General features: G+C 67.7%; 6 protein-coding genes across 6 annotated transcripts; all 6 read right to left on the bottom strand.

The window, feature by feature from the left end:
* Nucleotides 1-2,859: 2,859 nt before the first annotated feature.
* LMJF_12_0920 (promastigote surface antigen protein PSA) lies at nt 2,860-4,398 on the bottom strand (the record flags this gene model as incomplete). Its single annotated transcript, XM_001681638.1, has 1 exon — nt 2,860-4,398. One exon carries the CDS (start codon nt 4,396-4,398, stop codon nt 2,860-2,862), a length of 1,539 nt encoding a protein of 512 aa, XP_001681690.1.
* Nucleotides 4,399-7,472: 3,074 nt separating this feature from the next.
* On the bottom strand, nt 7,473-8,741 carry LMJF_12_1015 (hypothetical protein; the record flags this gene model as incomplete). The annotated part of the gene is made up of 1 exon (XM_001681637.1): nt 7,473-8,741. The coding sequence occupies one exon, from the start codon at nt 8,739-8,741 to the stop codon at nt 7,473-7,475; it is 1,269 nt and encodes a 422-aa protein (XP_001681689.1).
* Nucleotides 8,742-10,109: 1,368 nt separating this feature from the next.
* On the bottom strand, nt 10,110-11,021 carry LMJF_12_1005 (putative surface antigen protein 2; the record flags this gene model as incomplete). Its single annotated transcript, XM_001681636.1, has 1 exon — nt 10,110-11,021. The coding sequence occupies one exon, from the start codon at nt 11,019-11,021 to the stop codon at nt 10,110-10,112; it is 912 nt and encodes a 303-aa protein (XP_001681688.1).
* Nucleotides 11,022-12,344: 1,323 nt separating this feature from the next.
* On the bottom strand, nt 12,345-13,640 carry LMJF_12_0905 (hypothetical protein; the record flags this gene model as incomplete). Its single annotated transcript, XM_001681635.1, has 1 exon — nt 12,345-13,640. One exon carries the CDS (start codon nt 13,638-13,640, stop codon nt 12,345-12,347), a length of 1,296 nt encoding a protein of 431 aa, XP_001681687.1.
* A 1,861-nt stretch (nt 13,641-15,501) lies between these two features.
* On the bottom strand, nt 15,502-17,040 carry LMJF_12_0910 (promastigote surface antigen protein PSA; the record flags this gene model as incomplete). Its single annotated transcript, XM_001681634.1, has 1 exon — nt 15,502-17,040. The coding sequence occupies one exon, from the start codon at nt 17,038-17,040 to the stop codon at nt 15,502-15,504; it is 1,539 nt and encodes a 512-aa protein (XP_001681686.1).
* Nucleotides 17,041-18,888: 1,848 nt separating this feature from the next.
* LMJF_12_0895 (conserved hypothetical protein) lies at nt 18,889-20,337 on the bottom strand (the record flags this gene model as incomplete). The annotated part of the gene is made up of 1 exon (XM_001681633.1): nt 18,889-20,337. The coding sequence occupies one exon, from the start codon at nt 20,335-20,337 to the stop codon at nt 18,889-18,891; it is 1,449 nt and encodes a 482-aa protein (XP_001681685.1).
* Nucleotides 20,338-21,376: the final 1,039 nt, after the last annotated feature.

Genomic DNA, 21,376 nt, shown 5'->3' with positions numbered 1-21,376 from the left:
CGCATATGCACAAAGACACCGAGACCACACACATGAACACAGACATGCGCACATAAATACATACCCAGATCGCTGTGCACATATATATATATTTACGTATACCAGCACATCCACACCTCTATATATATATATATGCATATATAGAGATGCCCACGCCCCCATACACGCATACATACATCCGTGCTGCTGTACAGCCTTCCACACGCACATACACACACACACACATGAATCCACAGAAAGACACATTACTACGCAGACATATACATACGCACGCACACGTAAATAGAGGTGTACACACATCTAGCCCGCCCCGCCCACCTTCCTGTATACATATAGACACATGAATGCACAGCCCGCGACATTGAACGCAGAGAATGAGGGAGTAGAGAGTGGCAGGGAGGAGGGGCACCGATGTCCCCTTCACACGGCCATGCGCACATCTACGGATTGTGGGAGGCAGCGGGAGGGCGGCACACCAGAGCAAGCAAGGACATACATGGAAGAGGCGGTGCGTGCTGGCACACACACACACACGGAGGCGCACTGTGAGAAGACAATCACAGTAAGGCTGAAGTCTGAGAGGCGGCACACGCGAACGCGGCTCTGCGGACGAGGCACCGAGGCAACACGAAGAGACGGTCCAACGAGATGTACAACAGACAGGACCCACACGGGAGGAGGGAGGAGCGAGGCCGAAGGGGGATCGGCTCGGCGCTCCATGAAAGGGGGGAGGCACAGCGGCATATCCCTCGTCTGCGCACCGCACGGCAGAGGAGGGGAGACCGCAGTGCGGGGGAGGGGGGAGAAGAGAGAAGACAAGCGAACGGAAAGAGAAAGAGGAGAGAGCGCACGGCAGTGCGCAGCACAAGAAGCAGCGCGCGCAGACGCGTGGAAGAGAGTGCGACGCTGCTCCGAGGGAGGGGCACACCGCCCTCAACGCCGCCAGAGACAGCCCGAGAAGGCGTGACGGGATCACGTGCTGAAGGCCCACACACGGACACGCTCGCAAGCGCAGCGGCACGCGCGCACGTGCCACCCCTCCCTCACCGGCATGCGAGAGAGGAGGGTGGGGGGAGAGGGGCAAGGTGCACGGGAGAGCACGGGCCTGCTCACACGCCGCGTACGCACAGCGGCATGGCCCGATAGCGAGGGTGCGTGCCATCGCGCCGCGTGCACCGAGCCTCACCACGCAGCGCAGTAGAGCGCCGCCGCACGCGCATCCCCGCATGGCACCCACGAGGGCGCCCACGTCCTCCCCATCCTCCAGCTTCCCCGTCGCACCTGGCGGAGGCGCCAGTCAGGGTTCGACGGCGTGCCGCTGACTCCGGCACACCACCGCTGCTGCAAAGACGGCCCGAGCGCGCGTGCCAGCGGCAGCGTCAGCGACGAAGCCGCCGATGGCAGCGGCGCAAGGGGCGCGGCAAGGCGTGCCGGCGCAGCCACACCAGGCGCCTGCGCACCGCGCCGATGCCCCCCGCCAGCTCTGACCGCCTCCGCAGCACCGGCCCACACCGCCAAAACAGAGCACCGCTATCGCAGCCCGTTGACGAGGCCCGGGACGGTGCACGCGTGCGTCGCCCACGCGGCAGCAGAGGCTCGCTCGCCCGCCGTGGGGGAGAAGGCGGACCCCGAGGTGCAGCAGCACAGCAGACCGCACGGCAGACGGCGAGTCGCGGACGTCCGCACCCGCTGTTCACGGCGAGCCTCCACCGCCATGCACACATCCGATTGGCGCGGGTGCCGAGTGCTGGTCACAGAGAGCGCGACAGACACGAGCCGGCACGCACACACGCGCCTGCATGCGCACGCCCCCGCGTCCCCGTACACCCGTGCCGGCGCGGCAGCGGGAGAACGCACAAACCGTGCACGATGGGGTGTCTGCGTCCGCGTGTGGCCGTCCGTCTCTCCTGTGGCAGGCGGGGGTGAGAGGGCAGCGAGGGCGTCGCGCCGAGGGGGAGCGGAGGCACCACGGATAAGAGGGGTCCGCCTCACCTGAGCAGCACTGCACCCCACACCCACACCCTGCGGCATGCCATTGCGGCTGCTGCTCCTCCAGCAGCCGTGCTCGCAGGCCGTGGGCACGCATCCTCAGCGCAGCAGCGCATCACAACACGCGGCAGGAGCGGGGGACAGAGCGCACGCCACCGAAGTGCCCGAGCAACAAGGTGCCGGAGAGCGGGGCCGCAAAGAAGAAGTCGCACCAAGACACCATACACGCTGCCTTGTGTGTGCGCCGCAGCAGCCGTGGGTGCGCCGCTCTCACGTGCAACGAGGCAGCGAGGGAGGGCGAGCCCGGCAGCCACACGCGCAGACGGACATCAACGAGAGGGAGGAGGAGAGCCAACACAACACAAACGGAAAAGAAGCGGCGGGGCGGGCGCACGAGTGCACAGCAGCGCAAGGCGCGCCAGCGCCGCCATCGCGTGCTCGAGGGGGGACGCGGAGGCGAGGGAAGGCGTGCGGGCTGTCGGTCCGAAGTCGATGCCCGCGTCGCCCCGGGTGCCGCACACCCGCACATGGCCGCACAAACCCCGCGGCCCTTGCCCCTCGGCTATCGCCCTCCCCCTCTCTCCAGCTGCTGCCCCGCTCCACACCCGCACACGTTCCGCCTCCATCAGCCCACAAGCACGCACGCGGGCAACAGAGAGTCAGGGCAGAGGAGCGACACCGCGAGAGCAGCAGCACCACCACGCACACAACAGCTGCTGCCGCCACTCCGCTCGACGCGGCCGCAGCGCCGCCATCGCAGTACACCAGGCACGTCCTCTCGTCCGTCAGGAAGTAGTCCTCACGGCACCTGGCGCACCTCGCAGCGGAGTCCCCCTCGCACACCTCACACCCATCCACCTCGCACTCCATCTAAGGAGCGGGCGCAGGAGTAGGCGTGTTTGTTGGGGTAGCAGTGGTGGTGGGTTCAGTCGTGCGGCAGTCGTTACCGAGCCTGCAGTCCCTGCCCTTGTGCTCGTCCTCGATTCTTACAAGGAGATCAGCATTCTTGGCCCACGACTCCGGCACACACCCGCAGAAGTGGTTGCCCCTCAGTCCGACAAGACGCAGCCTTGGCATCGCAGACCACTCGGGCGGCAGACTGCCGGACAGGTCGCAGTGCTCCAGCTGCAGGAACTCGGCACCCAACATCGTGCTCCACTCGGGCGGCAGACTGCCGGAGACCTGAGTACCCTCCAGATCGAGAAAGTTAAGCACTTTCAGTGAGCTCCACTGGGGCGGTAGACTGCCGGAGACCTGAGTACCCTGAAGATTAAGATCTCTAAGCCGTGTCATCGAGCTCCACTGGGGCGGCAGCGTACCGGAGACCTGAGTGAGCTCCAGATAGAGAAGGGTCATCCATGACATCCCACTCCATCCCGGGGGCAGCGTGCCGGAGACCTTCGTGCCCCGCAGATCAAGACCTCTCAGGAATGCCAATGAGCCCCACTGGGGCGGCAGACTGCCGGAGATGCTTGCGCCCCGCAGATCAAGATTGGTTAGAAACGTCATCGAGCTCCATTCGGGCGGCAGCGTGCCGGAGATGTTTGTGTCCCGCAGAGAAAGAGTCTCCAGCCCCGCTATCGAGCCCCATTGAGGAGGAAGGGGGCCGGCCAACGGCAATTCCCAGATCTTCAGCCTTCTTATCCTCACCATCGAGCCCCACTCGGGTGGCAGACTGCCACCAATCGGCAAATCGGTCAGATACAGATTCGTCAGCGCTTTCATCGAGCCCCACTCAGTCGGCAGCGTGCCGGTGAAGCTGCCAGCTGCAGCGATCTCCAGCGTAGTTACGAACTTCATCCGACTCCACTCAGCCGGCAGCGTACCGCTCAGCTGCAGTTGCCTCAGCACCAGAGTCTGTAAATTAGGCAGCCAGCTCCACTCAGAAGGCAGGCTGCCGGTGAGGTGCCTGCAATTTCCCACAGTCAAGGCACGTAAACGAACCATCGAGCCCCATGAGGCGGGCAGTGTCCCGCTCACGCCGCAGCCCGACAACGTAAGGGAGATCAGTCTTTCCAGTTGGCTCCAGCTGTCCGGCAGCGTCCCGCTCAGCAGTGGCATATTCCAGAACCCCAGGTCCCGGATCATGACGTGCCTGTATTTGACGCCCACAGGCATCTCCGGCAGCGTGCCGGCATACGTCGAAACATCGAGACCTACGAAGACATCGACTGACACGCACGCTACGTGGTCCCACGAGCAGAAGTCGTTGCCCGTCCACTTCTTCTCAAGCTCAGGGATCGCACGCCCAAACGCCTGCAGCACCGCCAGCGTGTTTGTCCGCTGCTCCTCAGTGAAGTCGCCCGTCCCAGCAGCACGCGCCACCGGCGCACTGCTCGTGCACAGCAGCAGCGCCACCGCAGCGGCGAGCGTCGCCGCCAGCACCAGCCGACGCACGCACTGCGCCATTCGCAGCCAGGGTCACGAGCAGAGCGGGGCGGCAGCAGGTCCGTGGGCGGGATTGCTCGGGCGTCGGTGTCTGCTGAGCTTACCAGGCAGAGCGAGGGGGCCGACACGTCGTACGTAGCCTCGTGCGGGGGAGAGAGGCGAGCAGCGGGGCGCAGCGACTGGGCAGGGTCCGTAGAGCTGTCACAGCAGCAGCAGCGAGGCGAGGGGTAGTGTGGATGCGCACGTACGTCTGCGTGTCCGTGAAGGTTGGCCGAGGTGACAACGAAGGATAGAGAGGGAGGGAGAGGGAGGGAGCGGTGCACATGAGGAGGAGGCGAGGGGCAGGGAGGGGCGAGCCATACGCAGCGCGGAGCTCCGCACAGACCAGCGGCGTGGAGTGGGCGGCCAGCGAAACAGAGAGCATGACCAGCGGGCGGGTGCGCCCCCGTCCACCCGTCCGCTCCGTCTGGTCGGTCGCTGCAGCTCCCCCTCACTCCCGTGCGTGCGCGCAGAGCTGTGCGACGCGGCACGAGCTCCTCGATGCAGATAATAATGATGAGCGGCAGGGCAGTGGCCAAGTGCGTCGCAGTGGGTGCAAGCACCAAGCACGGCTCAAGACAGCAGCACGGGCAGCACGACCACGCGCTACGGATGGTAGGGACGCCAGTGACGCCGAGAACAGAGGAAAAGCAAACGCAGTGCAACGACGCGCAAGACGCCGGCCCCGCCCACGGACGGGTGTGTGCGCACACGAGGCGGGGGGGGGATGCGGCAGCACCGGCCCGCTCGCCATGCGCAGGCAGCAGCGGCACCAGGCACAGGGGGAACGGCAGCACACAGGGAAAGAGCCGAAGGCCCGCAGCAGCACAGGCAAGGCCGCCGTTGTGGCTCACGTGTGCCGGTCGCTGCTCGGTGGGGCGGGAGAGACCGGCGAGGGGCACTCGCTTGCTCGCCTCGCATCACCGATGGGAGGTGAAGCGGGGACAAGAGAGCAGGCAGTGGCGGGGCATCCCCTCTGCCCATGAGGCCCCACCGCTGCATGGGCGCGCTGTCCACGCGCAGTGGGGGTGTGGAAGCACAGGACACCAAACCCTCATGAGTGCCGATGTCGCTCGCCGCCCGCATGCGTGTGCAGCCGCATATGGCAGGTGGGGAGAGGGGCGAGTGCCAGGCAACACTCGGGGTGGCGATGTCTGCAACAGCGCGAGCAGCTCCACTTCGACGCGTCCATCCCTCCGTCCTGCAACAGCAGGCCGACGCCGCGCCACACCCCGCACCAGGCCCCGCGCGCGGCCCCTCGCACAGCCTCTGCCCACCCATCCGCCACGCAGGTCGCCCCACAGCAGCGCACACCGTGCCGGCAGCCGCCTGGCGCGTCCGCCTCGGCGTGGCCCAGGCACCCCACCAGCAGGCAGCACGGGCCGGGCGGGAGACGCCCGAGCCCCGTTGACCCCTCGCCCAGCATGCGGGCAGCACAAGCGCGCCCACTGCCGCACGTCGCTCCGGCGCCGCGCCATCCACGACCTCACTGCCCACACCGGTGGCGACGCACCGCCCTCGCCTCCCCCCGGCGCCGTAGGGGCCTAGCCCTTCCGCCACCAGAAGCGGTCCCGTATGCGCAGGGATGAGGGGAGAGGGGGGAGGGGCCGCTCCGCCTCCCCACACAGAGAGTGCGGCGCCACTGGATGCCGCGCACTGGGGTGCCCCCCTGTCACCAGTATCGTCACGTATGCGGCGGGGAGAAAGGAGCGACTACATGACGCGCATCGCAACGAGCGGGGGTGCGGACGCCGACCACTGTCGCATGTGGGTGGGGGACGCGGCAGATCATTGAGGGCCCAGCACCTCCGTGAGGTCTCCGCTCCGTCCCCACAGCTCGCACTCGGTGCAGTGCGTAGGTGCGGCCCCCTTCGCCTCACCTCCCCGTGCGCACCGCCCACACCCCTGCGGACAGCACAGGCACCACGTTCTCCCTCGGCCTCGCTGTGCGTGCCTCTCCCCCATCGCCCAGTCCACCCACGAGCGCCGGCACGCGGATGCACGGCCGACGTGTGCCAGCAGGGGAGAACGCTCGCACACACGCCGTCACCACCAAGGTGAGAGCACGCCCTCGCCGCACACGATGCGGCCGCAGGGAGGAGGGAGGAGGGATGGGGTGCGCCGTGCCGAGTCCGGCCAGCCAACAAGCCACCAGCACGCTCGCACGCAAGCAAGCCAAGCAGAAGCCATTCCCGGCCTCACTCCACACACCGATACGCGCCGTGTCTCAACGCAGCGGTGCGGCCTGCGACGCGGCGGCGCAGAAGGGAGGCTGGCCACAGTAGCCGCGCACACACGCACACAGACGGGCTCCAGCGCGCTCCACCGGCATCGGGGGCGGGAGGGATAGCTGCACCTGTCCCCACACACGCGGCCGCCCTCACGCGCACAGCACGCAGCAGAGGCGACGCCGTCCCCTTCCCCACACACCCTTGTTCGCCCACCCTGCACGGCACACGCAGTGCTTCGCGCCGCGATAGCGAGGCCAGTCGTGCGCCCACGCCACACCTACGGAGCGCCACCCTCCGTCCTCGGCTTCCCCTCGGCGAGCATAGCCAGCAAGGGGAGCGTGTCCTTCCGCTGCCCAGCCTTCTCCAGTCGCGGCCGCCTGTCGCCTCGTGCCCAGCTCGCCGCCGTCGCCGAGCCGCTCGCCGATGTCTATGGACGCTGCGGCTGTCGGCGAGCAGGCTGGCGCCGCTGCGCCATCGGCTAGACCGCAGGCCACCGCAAGAGCCGCGCGCAGCCGGCCCGGCACGTACTCGGCCACCACCCAAAACGCAACAGCCATGGCGACCCCCACGCACGCCTCGGCGGGCGCAGCCGCCGTCGCCGTCGCAGCAGCACCGATCCCCGGCAGCCGCAGCGTGGCTCGCAGCACCGCAGAGGCGCCGACGCGCTCTACTTGCCTCGTCAGACACCCCACCGCCACGGACTCGGATGGCCCGTGGTGCACAGCGTCGCGGCTGTCAACGGACACACCACAGGACGCCGTCTGCGCAGAGACGCTGCAGCCGACTTCACGGGCCTCGCACAGCCGCCGCAGCATGCCGTCGGACTCAGGCACGCCCAGGCAGCCCGCCCGTGAGGCGTGGCAGAGCACAAGGACGACGTCGTCGGCCGCGACCGCGGGTCAGCAGTCCAGCCGTGCGGGCCCCCGCACCCCACGGGCGTGTCTCATCCGCTCCACCCCAGGCGGAAAGCTCTGCCGTCAGCGGCGCACACGCGGACCTCGGCGACCGCCAGTCCTCGCCGCCACCGCGCACACCGCCGAGCGCGGACACAAGCGCGTTCGCCACCGGCGCCGCGGCCTCGCAGCCAGCAGCGGTGGCGGAGGTGCGAGCTGAGAAGACCACGCCCCCGGCCCGGTACAGGTCTGCCGCTGGCACGAAGGTGCGCGCCACGCGGTCGCAGCGCTGTGCATCGCCGAGCAGCTCATCGTGCGCAGAGAAGGTCAGGTCCAACGGGGTCGCGGCCAGCAGCTCGCCAGCACCGACGGTGCTCGGGACACCGCGCCCCTTCACAGGCCAGCGCTGCGCACAGCCGCTTGGCGGGGCGTGCGCCAGCGCCGCGTGCAGCAGCGAGAACGAGGCATGCGCCGGGCACGGCAGCGTCGGCGTGCGCGTCCTCGCCACGGCGCACACGATGGGATCGCGCACGACGAAGCACAGGAACGGCTGGCCGTGACGAGGGCGGGACAGCCGCACGACGCCGGCGCCCATCATGCGCTGCGACAGCAGGGGCGCCGTGCCCACCGCTGACCGGTCCGGACGCGGTGCGGGCAGGAGAAGCGCATCGGCATCGCCTGTCGTGGCACACGCCACGCGGGGGGCACAGGTGCGAGCGCACACGCAAGCGCTGCTGCGGCCACTTCGGGCGCACGCCTCCGCATCTCGGCAAGACGTCGCGGCGCGGTTGCGGCGGCACGGCAGGGAGGGCACTGAAGCAAGAGCTTCACAGCACAGGGCGCAGCTCGGCCGTTGGGTGCTGTCGGGTCTTTCCTCGCCGTCGGCGTGCGCGCATGTTCGTGCGCGCCATGGGCGCATGTGGCAGCAGGCGCACTGCTGGCGACGGCGCTGTCCTCCCTGTGAATGAGTGGTGCGCTGGGCACAGACGGGGACACACACATGCACGCAGCCGGGCAGGCAGTGCGCAGGGCTCAGGCGCGGCGGAGGGGGAGGGCAGGCAGAGAGAGAAGATGTCTGGGCAGGCAGGGAGAGGAGCATCGGTGGGGAGAGACGGCACGCACGCGTGTCCAGAGGCCCGCGCTGCGCACCACCGTCGCGACAGCATCCGCGCGCGGTCCTCGCCACAACGCCCACCGTCATCGGCGTTACCACAACACGTTTCCCCCTCCCACAGCACGGGTCGGAGTCACGGGGCCGAGCAGCTCTCGTTTGTTGACTCGAAGGGGAAACAGAGAAACAGAGAAATAGGGGAGGGCCGCCGCCCACCTTCCGCACGGCCACCACCCGGCGCCAGCCGCCAGCGCGCCCAGAGCGAGTGGCAAGCACAGAAGAGGCGGGCAAGAGAGCGTGGCGCAGCACGCGGATACACGCACATACATATGTATACACACACACATACATGCCCAATACTATACAGATGTGCAGATAAAACATGCATACCCACCCTTCTATATATTTGCACATAGAGAGAGAGAGAGACATACCTACTTATAGCTATATATATATATATATGCACACACACGCACACACACACATATGAATCCACAGAAGGACACATTACTACGCAGACATATACATACAGACGCACACGTACATACAGGTGTGCACGCATCTAGCACCGCCTCCCTCCCTATTTCCTGGATATATATATATATATACATCAACCACGTAATAGCACGAAGAGAGTGAGGAAGTAGAGAGTGGCAGGGAGGGGCATCGATGTCGCCTCCACACGGCCATGCGCACAGGCACGGATTGTGGGAGGCAGCGGGAGGGCGGCACACCAGAGCAAGCAAGGACATACATGGAAGAGGCGGTGCGTGCTGGCACACACACACACACACGGAGGCGCACTGTGAGAAGACAATCACAGTAAGGCTGAAGTCTGAGAGGCGGCACACGCGAACGCGGCTCTGCAGAGAAGAAGGTCCAACGAGAGGCAACACGAAGAGACGGTCCAACGAGATGTACAACAGACAGGGCCTACACGGGAGGAGGGAGGAGCGAGGCCGAAGGGGGATCGGCTCGGCGCTCCATGAAAGGGGGGAGGCACAGCGGCATATCCCTCGTCTGCGCACCGCACGGCAGAGGAGGGGAGACCGCAGTGCGGGGGAGGGGGGAGAAGAGAGAAGACAAGCGAACGGAAAGAGAAAGAGGAGAGAGCGCACGGCAGTGCACAGCACACTCGCAAGCGCAGCGGCGCGCGCGCACGTGCCACCCCTCCCTCGCCCGCATGCGAGAGAGGAGGGCAGCAGAGAGAGTCGGGGCAGAGGAGCGACACCGCGGGAGCAGCAGCGCCGCATGAGAGCCCCACACACAGCCCACAGCATCAACACGCCGAGAGAGGCAGAGGCACCGAGAGGCAGGAGCGAGGGCACCACTGGCAGCCATGCACACAGAGACACGCACGCGCACGCCAATGCAGGGGGCGGCGCTGCACGCAAGCACGCAGACAGTCGTGTGCCACGCAGCGGGGGCCGCTGCCTGCGCGCGACAGCAGCAGCGTCCTCACGCCGCCAGCCCCACGCTGAACAGCACAGCCACGCACACAACAGCTGCTGCCGCCACTCCGCTCGACACAGCAGCAACACCGCCATCGCAGTACACCAGGCACGTCCTCTCGTCCGTCAGGAAGTAGTCCTCACGGCACCTCGCGCACCTCGCAGCGGAGTCCCCCTCGCACACCTCACACCCATCCACCTCGCACTCCGTCTCTGGTGCAGGAGTCGGCGTGTTTGTTGGGGTAGCAGTGGTCGTGGGTTCAGCCGGTGCCTCAGTGGTGGTTGTGGTGGGCAGCTTAGTAGTGCTCGTTATCGTGGTCGGCGGCTTAGTGGTGGTCGTGGTCGTGGTAGGGGGTTTAGTGGTGGTCGCTGTCGTGATGGGGGGCTTAGTGGTGGTCGTGGTCGTGGTGGTCGTTGTCGTGGTGGTCGTTGTCGTGGTGGGGGGTTTTGTGGTGGTCGTTGTCGTGGTGGGGAGCTTAGTGGTGGTCGTTGTCGTGGTGGGGGGTTTTGTGGTGGTCGTTGTCGTGGTGGGGGGTTTTGTGGTGGTCGTGGTCGTGGTGGGGGGTTTTGTGGTGGTCGTGGTCGTGGTGGGGGGCTTAGTGGTGGTCGTTGTCGTGGTGGTCGTTGTCGTGGTGGGGGGCTTAGTGGTGGTCGTTGTCGTGGTGGGGAGCTTAGTGGTGGTCGTGGCACACGCCACGCGGGGTGCACAGGTGCGAGCGCACACGCAAGCGCTGCTGCGGCCACTTCGGGCGCACGCCTCCGCATCTCGGCAAGACGTCGCGGCGCGGTTGCGGCGGCACGGCAGGGAGGGCACTGAAGCAAGAGCTTCACAGCACAGGGCGCAGCTCGAGCGATGGGTGCTGTGGAGTCTCCCCTCGCCGTCGGTGTGCGCGCATGTTCGTGCGCGCCATGGGCGCATGTGGCAGCAGGCGCACTGCTGGCGACGGCGCTGTCCTCCCTGTGAATGAGTGGTGCGCTGGGCACAGACGGGGACACACACATGCACGCAGCCGGGCAGGCAGTGCGCAGGGCTCAGGCGCGGCGGAGGGGGAGGGCAGGCAGAGAGAGAAGATGTCTGGGCAGGCAGGGAGAGGAGCATCGGTGGGGAGAGACGGCACGCACGCGTGTCCAGAGGCCCGCGCTGCGCACCACCGTCGCGACAGCATCCGCGCGCGGTCCTCGCCACAACGCCCACCGTCATCGGCGTTACCACAACACGTTTCCCCCTCCCACAGCACGGGTCGGGGTCACGGGGCCGAGCAGCTCTCGTTTGTTGACTCGAAGGGGAAACAGAGAAACAGAGAAATAGAGAAATAGGGGAGGGCCGCCGCCCACCTCCGCACGGCCACCACCCGGCGCCAGCCGCCAGCGCGCCCAGAGCGAGTGGCAAGCACAGGAGAGGCGGGCAAGAGAGCGTGACGCGACACACGCGTGCTGGCACACACGGATACACGCACATACATATACATACATATACATACATCTACATATATATATATATATATGTATACATGGATGCACCGCCCACGAAATCGAACGCAGAGAATGAGGAAGGAGAGGGGAGGAGGAGCACCGATGTCCCCTTCAAACGGCCATGCGCACATCTACGGATTGTGGGAGGCAGCGGGAGGGTGGCACACCAGAGCAAGCAAGGACATACATGGAAGAGGCGGTGCGTGCTGGCACACACACACACACACGGAGGCGCACTGTGAGAAGACAATCACAGTAAGGCTGAAGTCTGAGAGGCGGCACACGCGAACGCGGCTCTGCGGACGAGGCGCCGAGGCAACACGAAGAGACGGTCCAACGAGATGTACAACAGACAGGACCCACACGGGAGGAGGGAGGAGCGAGGCCGAAGGGGGATCGGCTCGGCGCTCCATGAAAGGGGGGAGGCACAGCGGCATATCCCTCGTCTGCGCACCGCACGGCAGAGGAGGGGAGACCGCAGTGCGGGGGAGGGGGGAGAAGAGAGAAGACAAGCGAATGGAAAAAGAAAGAGGAGAGAGCGCACGGCAGTGCACAGCACACTCGCAAGCGCAGCCGCGCGCGCGCACGTGCCACCCCTCCCTCGCCCGCATGCGAGAGAGGAGGGCAGCAGAGAGAGTCGGGGCAGAGGAGCGACACCGCGAGAGCAGCAGCACCGCATGAGAGCCCCACACACAGCCCACAGCATCAACACGCGGAGAGAGGCAGAGGCACCGAGAGGCAGGAGCGAGGGCACCACTGGCAGCCATGCTCACAGAGACACGCACGCGCACGCCAATGCAGGGGGCGGTGCTGCACGCAAGCACGCAGACAGTCGTGTGCCACGCAGCGGGGGCCGCTGCCTGCGCGCGACAGCAGCAGCGTCCTCACGCCGCCAGCCCCACGCTGAACAGCACAGCCACGCACACAACAGCTGCTGCCGCCACTCCGTCAGCGGCGCACACGCGGACCTCGGCGACCGCCAGTCCTCGCCGCCACCGCGCACACCGCCGAGCGCGGACACAAGCGCGTTCGCCACCGGCGCCGCGGCCTCGCAGCCAGCAGCGGTGGCGGAGGTGCGAGCTGAGAAGACCACGCCCCCGGCCCGGTACAGGTCTGCCGCTGGCACGAAGGTGCGCGCCACGCGGTCGCAGCGCTGTGCATCGCCGAGCAGCTCATCGTGCGCAGAGAAGGTCAGGTCCAACGGGGTCGCGGCCAGCAGCTCGCCAGCACCGACGGTGCTCGGGACACCGCGCCCCTTCACAGGCCAGCGCTGCGCACAGCCGCTTGGCGGGGCGTGCGCCAGCGCCGCGTGCAGCAGCGAGAACGAGGCATGCGCCGGGCACGGCAGCGTCGGCGTGCGCGTCCTCGCCACGGCGCACACGATGGGATCGCGCACGACGAAGCACAGGAACGGCTGGCCGTGACGAGGGCGGGACAGCCGCACGACGCCGGCGCCCATCATGCGCTGCGACAGCAGGGGCGCCGTGCCCACCGCTGACCGGTCCGGACGCGGTGCGGGCAGGAGAAGCGCATCGGCATCGCCTGTCGTGGCACACGCCACGCGGGGGGCACAGGTGCGAGCGCACACGCAAGCGCTGCTGCGGCCACTTCGGGCGCACGCCTCCGCATCTCGGCAAGACGTCGCGGCGCGGTTGCGGCGGCACGGCAGGGAGGGCACTGAAGCAAGAGCTTCACAGCACAGGGCGCAGCTCGAGCGATGGGTGCTGTGGAGTCTCCCCTCGCCGTCGGTGTGCGCGCATGTTCGTGCGCGCCATGGGCGCATGTGGCAGCAGGCGCACTGCTGGCGACGGCGCTGTCCTCCCTGTGAATGAGTGGTGCGCTGGGCACAGACGGGGACACACACATGCACGCAGCCGGGCAGGCAGTGCGCAGGGCTCAGGCGCGGCGGAGGGGGAGGGCAGGCAGAGAGAGAAGATGTCTGGGCAGGCAGGGAGAGGAGCATCGGTGGGGAGAGACGGCACGCACGCGTGTCCAGAGGCCCGCGCTGCGCACCACCGTCGCGACAGCATCCGCGCGCGGTCCTCGCCACAACGCCCACCGTCATCGGCGTTACCACAACACGTTTCCCCCTCCCACAGCACGGGTCGGGGTCACGGGGCCGAGCAGCTCTCGTTTGTTGACACGAAGGGGAAACAGAGAAACAGAGAAATAGGGGAGGGCCGCCGCCCACCTTCCGCACGGCCACCACCCGGCGCCAGCCGCCAGCGCGCCCATCGCGCGCGGCACCGAGCTCACCACGCAGCGCAGTAGAGCGCCGCCGCACGGGCATCCCCGCATGGCACCAGGAGGGGGGCCAAGTGCTCCCCCATTTTCTCAGGTTCCCGTCGCACTGCGGAGGCGCCAGTCAGGGTTCGACGGCGTGCCGCTGACTCCGGCACACCACCGCTGCTGCAAGACGGCCCGAGCGCGCGTGCCAGCGGCAGCGTCAGCGACGAAGCCGCCGATGGCAGCGGCGCAAGGGGCGCGGCAAGGCGTGCCGGCGCAGCCACACCAGGCGCCTGCGCACCGCGCCGATGCCCCCCGCCAGCTCTGACCGCCTCCGCAGCACCGGCCCACACCGCCAAAACAGAGCACCGCTATCGCAGCCCGTTGACGAGGCCCGGGACGGTGCACGCGTGCGTCGCCCACGCGGCAGCAGAGGCTCGCTCGCCCGCCGTGGGGGAGAAGGCGGACCCCGAGGTGCAGCAGCACAGCAGACCGCACGGCAGACGGCGAGTCGCGGACGTCCGCACCCGCTGTTCACGGCGAGCCTCCACCGCCATGCACACATCCGATTGGCGCGGGTGCCGAGTGCTGGTCACAGAGAGCGCGACAGACACGAGCCGGCACGCACACACGCGCCTGCATGCGCACGCCCCCGCGTCCCCGTACACCCGTGCCGGCGCGGCAGCGGGAGAACGCACAAACCGTGCACGATGGGGTGTCTGCGTCCGCGTGTGGCCGTCCGTCTCTCCTGTGGCAGGCGGGGGTGAGAGGGCAGCGAGGGCGTCGCGCCGAGGGGGAGCGGAGGCACCACGGATAAGAGGGGTCCGCCTCACCTGAGCAGCACTGCACCCCACACCCACACCCTGCGGCATGCCATTGCTGCTGCTGCTCCTCCAGCAGCCGTGCTCGCAGGCCGTGGGCACGCATCCTCAGCGCAGCAGCGCATCACAACACGCGGCAGGAGCGGGGGACAGAGCGCACGCCACCGAAGTGCCCGAGCAACAAGGTGCCGGAGAGCGGGGCCGCAAAGAAGAAGTCGCACCAAGACACCATACACGCTGCCTTGTGTGTGCGCCGCAGCAGCCGTGGGTGCGCCGCTCTCACGTGCAACGAGGCAGCGAGGGAGGGCGAGCCCGGCAGCCACACGCGCAGACGGACATCAACGAGAGGGAGGAGGAGAGCCAACACAACACAAACGAAAAAGAAGCGGCGGGGCGGGCGCACGAGTGCACAGCAGCGCAAGGCGCGCCAGCGCCGCCATCGCGTGCTCGAGGGGGGACGCGGAGGCGAGGGAAGGCGTGCGGGCTGTCGGTCCGAAGTCGATGCCCGCGTCGCCCCGGGTGCCGCACACCCGCACATGGCCGCACAAACCCCGCGGCCCTTGCCCCTCGGCTATCGCCCTCCCCCTCTCTCCAGCTGCTGCCCCGCTCCACACCCGCACACGTTCCGCCTCCATCAGCCCACAAGCACGCACGCGGGCAACAGAGAGTCAGGGCAGAGGAGCGACACCGCGAGAGCAGCAGCACCACCACGCACACAACAGCTGCTGCCGCCACTCCGCTCGACGCGGCCGCAGCGCCGCCATCGCAGTACACCAGGCACGTCCTCTCGTCCGTCAGGAAGTAGTCCTCACGGCACCTGGCGCACCTCGCAGCGGAGTCCCCCTCGCACACCTCACACCCATCCACCTCGCACTCCATCTAAGGAGCGGGCGCAGGAGTAGGCGTGTTTGTTGGGGTAGCAGTGGTGGTGGGTTCAGTCGTGCGGCAGTCGTTACCGAGCCTGCAGTCCCTGCCCTTGTGCTCGTCCTCGATTCTTACAAGGAGATCAGCATTCTTGGCCCACGACTCCGGCACACACCCGCAGAAGTGGTTGCCCCTCAGTCCGACAAGACGCAGCCTTGGCATCGCAGACCACTCGGGCGGCAGACTGCCGGACAGGTCGCAGTGCTCCAGCTGCAGGAACTCGGCACCCAACATCGTGCTCCACTCGGGCGGCAGACTGCCGGAGACCTGAGTACCCTCCAGATCGAGAAAGTTAAGCACTTTCAGTGAGCTCCACTGGGGCGGTAGACTGCCGGAGACCTGAGTACCCTGAAGATTAAGATCTCTAAGCCGTGTCATCGAGCTCCACTGGGGCGGCAGCGTACCGGAGACCTGAGTGAGCTCCAGATAGAGAAGGGTCATCCATGACATCCCACTCCATCCCGGGGGCAGCGTGCCGGAGACCTTCGTGCCCCGCAGATCAAGACCTCTCAGGAATGCCAATGAGCCCCACTGGGGCGGCAGACTGCCGGAGATGCTTGCGCCCCGCAGATCAAGATTGGTTAGAAACGTCATCGAGCTCCATTCGGGCGGCAGCGTGCCGGAGATGTTTGTGTCCCGCAGAGAAAGAGTCTCCAGCCCCGCTATCGAGCCCCATTGAGGAGGAAGGGGGCCGGCCAACGGCAATTCCCAGATCTTCAGCCTTCTTATCCTCACCATCGAGCCCCACTCGGGTGGCAGACTGCCACCAATCGGCAAATCGGTCAGATACAGATTCGTCAGCGCTTTCATCGAGCCCCACTCAGTCGGCAGCGTGCCGGTGAAGCTGCCAGCTGCAGCGATCTCCAGCGTAGTTACGAACTTCATCCGACTCCACTCAGCCGGCAGCGTACCGCTCAGCTGCAGTTGCCTCAGCACCAGAGTCTGTAAATTAGGCAGCCAGCTCCACTCAGAAGGCAGGCTGCCGGTGAGGTGCCTGCAATTTCCCACAGTCAAGGCACGTAAACGAACCATCGAGCCCCATGAGGCGGGCAGTGTACCGCTCACGCCGCAGCCCGACAACGTAAGGGAGATCAGTCTTTCCAGTTGGCTCCAGCTGTCCGGCAGCGTCCCGCTCAGCAGTGGCATATTCCAGAACCCCAGGTCCCGGATCATGACGTGCCTGTATTTGACGCCCACAGGCATCTCCGGCAGCGTGCCGGCATACGTCGAAACATCGAGACCTACGAAGACGTTGACTGACACGCACGCTACGTGGTCCCACGAGCAGAAGTCGTTGCCCGTCCACTTCTTCTCAAGCTCAGGGATCGCACGCCCAAACGCCTGCAGCACCGCCAGCGTGTTTGTCCGCTGCTCCTCAGTGAAGTCGCCCGTCCCAGCAGCACGCGCCACCGGCGCACTGCTCGTGCACAGCAGCAGCGCCACCGCAGCGGCGAGCGTCGCCGCCAGCACCAGCCGACGCACGCACTGCGCCATTCGCAGCCAGGGTCACGAGCAGAGCGGGGCGGCAGCAGGTCCGTGGGCGGGATTGCTCGGGCGTCGGTGTCTGCTGAGCTTACCAGGCAGAGCGAGGGGGCCGACACGTCGTACGTAGCCTCGTGCGGGGGAGAGAGGCGAGCAGCGGGGCGCAGCGACTGGGCAGGGTCCGTAGAGCTGTCACAGCAGCAGCGAGGTGAGGGGTAGTGTGGATGCGCACGCACGTCTGCGTGTCCGTGAAGGTTGGCCGAGGTGACAACGAAGGATAGAGAGGGAGGGAGAGGGAGGGGGAGGGAGGGAGCGGTGCTTATGAGGAGGAGGCGAGGGGAAGGGAGGGGCAGGGAGGGGCGAGCCATACGCAGCGCGGAGCTCCGCACAGACCAGCGGCGTGGAGTGGGCGGCCAGCGAAAGAGAGAGCATGACCAGCGGGCGGGTGCGCCCCCGTCCGCCCGTCCGCTCCGTCTGGTCGGTCGCTGCGGCTCCCCCTCACTCCCGTGCGTGTGCGTGGCGCGGCCCCTGCACAGACACCGCAGCGCCAGCGGCAGCAGCACCAGAGCGCGCGCACACACGCGTGGGGGCGGTGGGCAAGCGCGCTGACAACACGGAGCAGTCGAGCCCGCATGGGGGAGAGAGGCGAGCGCCCATGCGCAGCCCCACCAGCCACCGCATACCATTGTCATGCACGTCACACAGAGAGAGAGAGAGAGAAGGATGTGCGAGGCAGCTGCAGCCGCGCCGTCGCTGTGCACGCCGCCGCACACGCCTCCGCTCAGCACGCAGCCGCGTAGCAAACCAGACAAGGGACACCCGCAACGCCACCGCGACGGCGGCACGGGCGGCAGCGCGGCATCGGGACACCCTCCATCGGCACGCACAGCCTCACCGGCATCCGTTCGCCTCCCCCTCCCTCCGCAGCTGCTCGTCAGCACAGGCGGTCAGGGGAGCCGACGCGCGTGCATGGCTCTGGCGGGGCGGGCGGCGTTGCCCATGTCTCCGGGCATGCGCTGAGAGAGACACACGTGCACGTGTGTGGCGCGGGGCGGGGAGGAGGAGAGGGAGGAGGCGCACCGCGAAGGGAAGCGAGGGGGCGCGCAGCACACCAGCAGGCAGAGGCAGATGTCACGGGCGGCGAGGCACGCAAGCAGCGCACCGGGCGCGGGCGGCGGTGCGGGAGGCCGGGGAGAGCGAGACGGGGAGGGACATGCGGGCCTGTGTGGCTGCATGCGCCCGCTGCACGGCCAGCAAGAGAGGCACACGCGCACGCGCACAGACGCACGCACGTGTATGTGTGGGTGCGTGCGCGATGCCCCGAGGCCTGCCGAGAGACACGCAAGGACGCGTAGAGGAGACGGAAGGCAGGGGATCGGCACCGTCGGCAGTCGCGCATCAGCGGGAGCAGATCGCAGGGCAGGGAGAGGGTGACGGCGCACGATCGTCCACCGCGCCGCGCCCCTTCACCCAGCGTGCACCCATCGCCGCCTCTCGCGTTCCGCAGCGGCCGCCGCCTCCGCCTCCCATTGCCCGAGCCGCTACGAGCTCAGCAGCGCATGCCAACCAGGAGACGCGGGAGGCGGCGAGCCGAGACGAGTGAGGGAAGGCGGAGGACGGTCCGTTGGCACACATGCGCAAGCGGCGCGACGCAGGGCAGCCCTAGCGCCGCCGTCGCACCCGCACCCGCCCGCCCAATGCCACACCGAATGCTGGTCTTGCAAGGCACCAGAGGGGAGCGGAGGTGCCGCGCAGACGGTGCCGGCGGGGCGCCAGCAGCAGGCGCGTGGCGGGCGGCGGCCAAACTCCCAAAGGACAGAGAGACGAGGCGGCACCCGTGCCGAGCGTGCCTCGCCGTCGTCACACCCACCCCTCCCGCCGCCGCCATGAGCACGCGCGCACACCGTAACCGAGAGGCGCCTCACCACCGCGCCCCTCCCCCTCGCTCTCCCCATCACGCGCCCCTGCGCCACACACGGGCCCGCTGCCCACTGCTCTGGCGCCCGAGCTCCGGCTGCGGCCAGATGGCAGCGGCGGGCCCGGCGCGCACCTCATCGGCCGGCAACCCGTCGGCAGAGGCGCCTTCGGCCCGCTCGGCGCGCCGCTCGTGTCGCCAAACAGCCTGCGATGCCGCGCCATCGCCTCGCTCAGCGACTGCTCACACGCAGCATTGTGCGCCGCTTCAGCTGCGCGGGCTGCAGCGGCGTCCGCGTCCTCGTACCTCCCGTACGGCGCCCCCTTCGGCGTCGCCTCGTAGTGCGCCGCCGGGTGCGCTGGCGGGCCGCCCTCGTTCCCCTCGAAGCACAGTCCGTCGTTGAACGCTACGTGGAAGGGCAGCGACTCGCCGGGCTTGCGGCCCGACGCCCACAAATGCTGCCATTCCGCCCGCCGCCCATCGCGCGGCTCCACGTACTCGCTGGCCTGAACAAGGTCGTACTCGGGGTCCTCGCTCGGGTCCGTCTCCTTGCCGTGTCGGACCCGCTCGCGGTACCGCGCCTTCGCACGCTCCACCGCCCCCTCAAAGTCCCTCGGGCGGATCTTGCCCGGGTACGACCACGGCTCCTGCACCGCCTCTGTCCGCTTCACCATCTCCCACTCCCTGTCCTCCCCCTCCATGATGCGGCGCAGCACCTCCTCCTCCGCCTCGTCGCAGCGCAGGAGGTGGCCCTGCTGGAAGCCGTACCCCTCAGCGCGTCCGTGCTGGTCTGACCCGCCATGGTAAAGGTGAGAGAAGGGGCACCGCGGGTACGCCTCCCACTTGCCCGTGGGGCCCATCATATCGTAGTGGTACCTGTACCGGAACGCGCGGTTGCCGTGCTCGTCCACCGACTCGTCCCACCGCAGCAGCATCGGCGGCGGTCGCGGGAACATCTCCAGCGGGTCGTCCGGCTCCCTCGGCTGCCAGTCCTCGATGCGGAACAGCTCGTCGGCGTCCATGTACCAGTGTCCGACAATGTCGCCCTGCACGTTCGCCACGTGCCACCGGAACGGCGACGTGCTCTTCGTGTTGTACAGCAGTGGATCGCAGTAGCTGCCAGGCACCACGCCGTACGCGGACAGCGGCGCGAAGCACACCTGCTCGAGACGCTGCTGGTGCAGGTAGCCCTCCTGCATCGGCGACACCCACTCCTCATCCCACGCGTACAGCATCCATGCGCGGTGCCGCATCTGGCGCCACAGCCGCAGCAGCCGGCCAGGCCTCACGTTCCTGAAGGTTGTCCGCGGGGCGCTCGCGTCGTCCTCCTCCGCGGCCCACACACGCAGCAGCGGCGTGGCGCGGAACAGCTTGCTAGGGGCACAGCGCAGCATCACCAGGCAGCGGGCTGCACGAGGAGGGAGCGCGACGCACACGCGTCAGCCACCCCTGCACGCACAAAGGCACGTGCGCGCACGACCCCCCACAAAGAGCGCAGACAAGCGGCGACGGGCGAGGCGCTGCCCTGTTCTCGGCAGCCTTGCGTGTGTGTGTGTGCGTGTGTGTTCACGCGCGCAGAGCTGTGCGACGCGGCACGAGCCCCTCCATGCAGATAACAACGATGAGCGGCAGAGCAGTGGCCAAGTGCGTCGCAGTGGGCGCAAGCATCAAGCACGGTTCAAGACAGCAGCACGGGCACATGCTACGGACCGCAGGGACGCCGGTGACCCCGAGAGCAGGGGGCGGGGAGGGGGGGAACACCACCCCCGCACCACAGCTGCCACCCTAACGAGCCCCGCCGAGTCGGCGGAGGGGGGAGGTGGCGCACGCCGTCGAGGACAGCAAAGAGGGGCAGGGAGAGAGCGGAGCACCTGTGCGAGATGTGCAGCGGGAGGAGACGAGCGAGGCAGGGCGCAGCTCGGCCGTTGGGTGCTGTCGGGTCTCTCCTCGCCGTCGGCGTGCGCGCAGGCACACTGCTGGCGGCGGCGCTGTCCTCCCTGTGAATGAGTGGTGCGCTGGGCACAGACGGGGACACACACATGCACGCAGCCGGGCAGGCAGTGCGCAGGGCTCAGGCGCGGCGGAGGGGGAGGGCAGGCAGAGAGAGAAGATGTCTGGGCAGGCAGGGAGAGGAGCATCGGTGGGGAGAGACGGCACGCACGCGTGTCCAGAGGCCCGCGCTGCGCACCACCGTCGCGACAGCATCCGCGCACGGTCCTCGCCACAACGCCCACCGTCATCGGCGTTACCACAACACGTTTCCCCCTCCCACAGCACGGGTCGGGGTCACGGGGCCGAGCAGCTCTCGTTTGTTGACTCGAAGGGGAAACAGAGAAACAGAGAAACAGAGAAATAGAGAAATAGGGGAGGGCCGCCGCCCACCTCCGCACGGCCACCACCCGGCGCCAGCCGCCAGCGCGCCCAGAGCGAGTG

Source organism: Leishmania major, chromosome 12 (genome assembly GCF_000002725.2).
Source record: "Leishmania major strain Friedlin complete genome, chromosome 12".
Lineage (NCBI taxonomy): Eukaryota > Euglenozoa > Kinetoplastea > Trypanosomatida > Trypanosomatidae > Leishmania > Leishmania major.
Note: the sequence above shows the minus strand (reverse complement) of the source record. Positions and strands in the feature narration are given on the sequence as shown.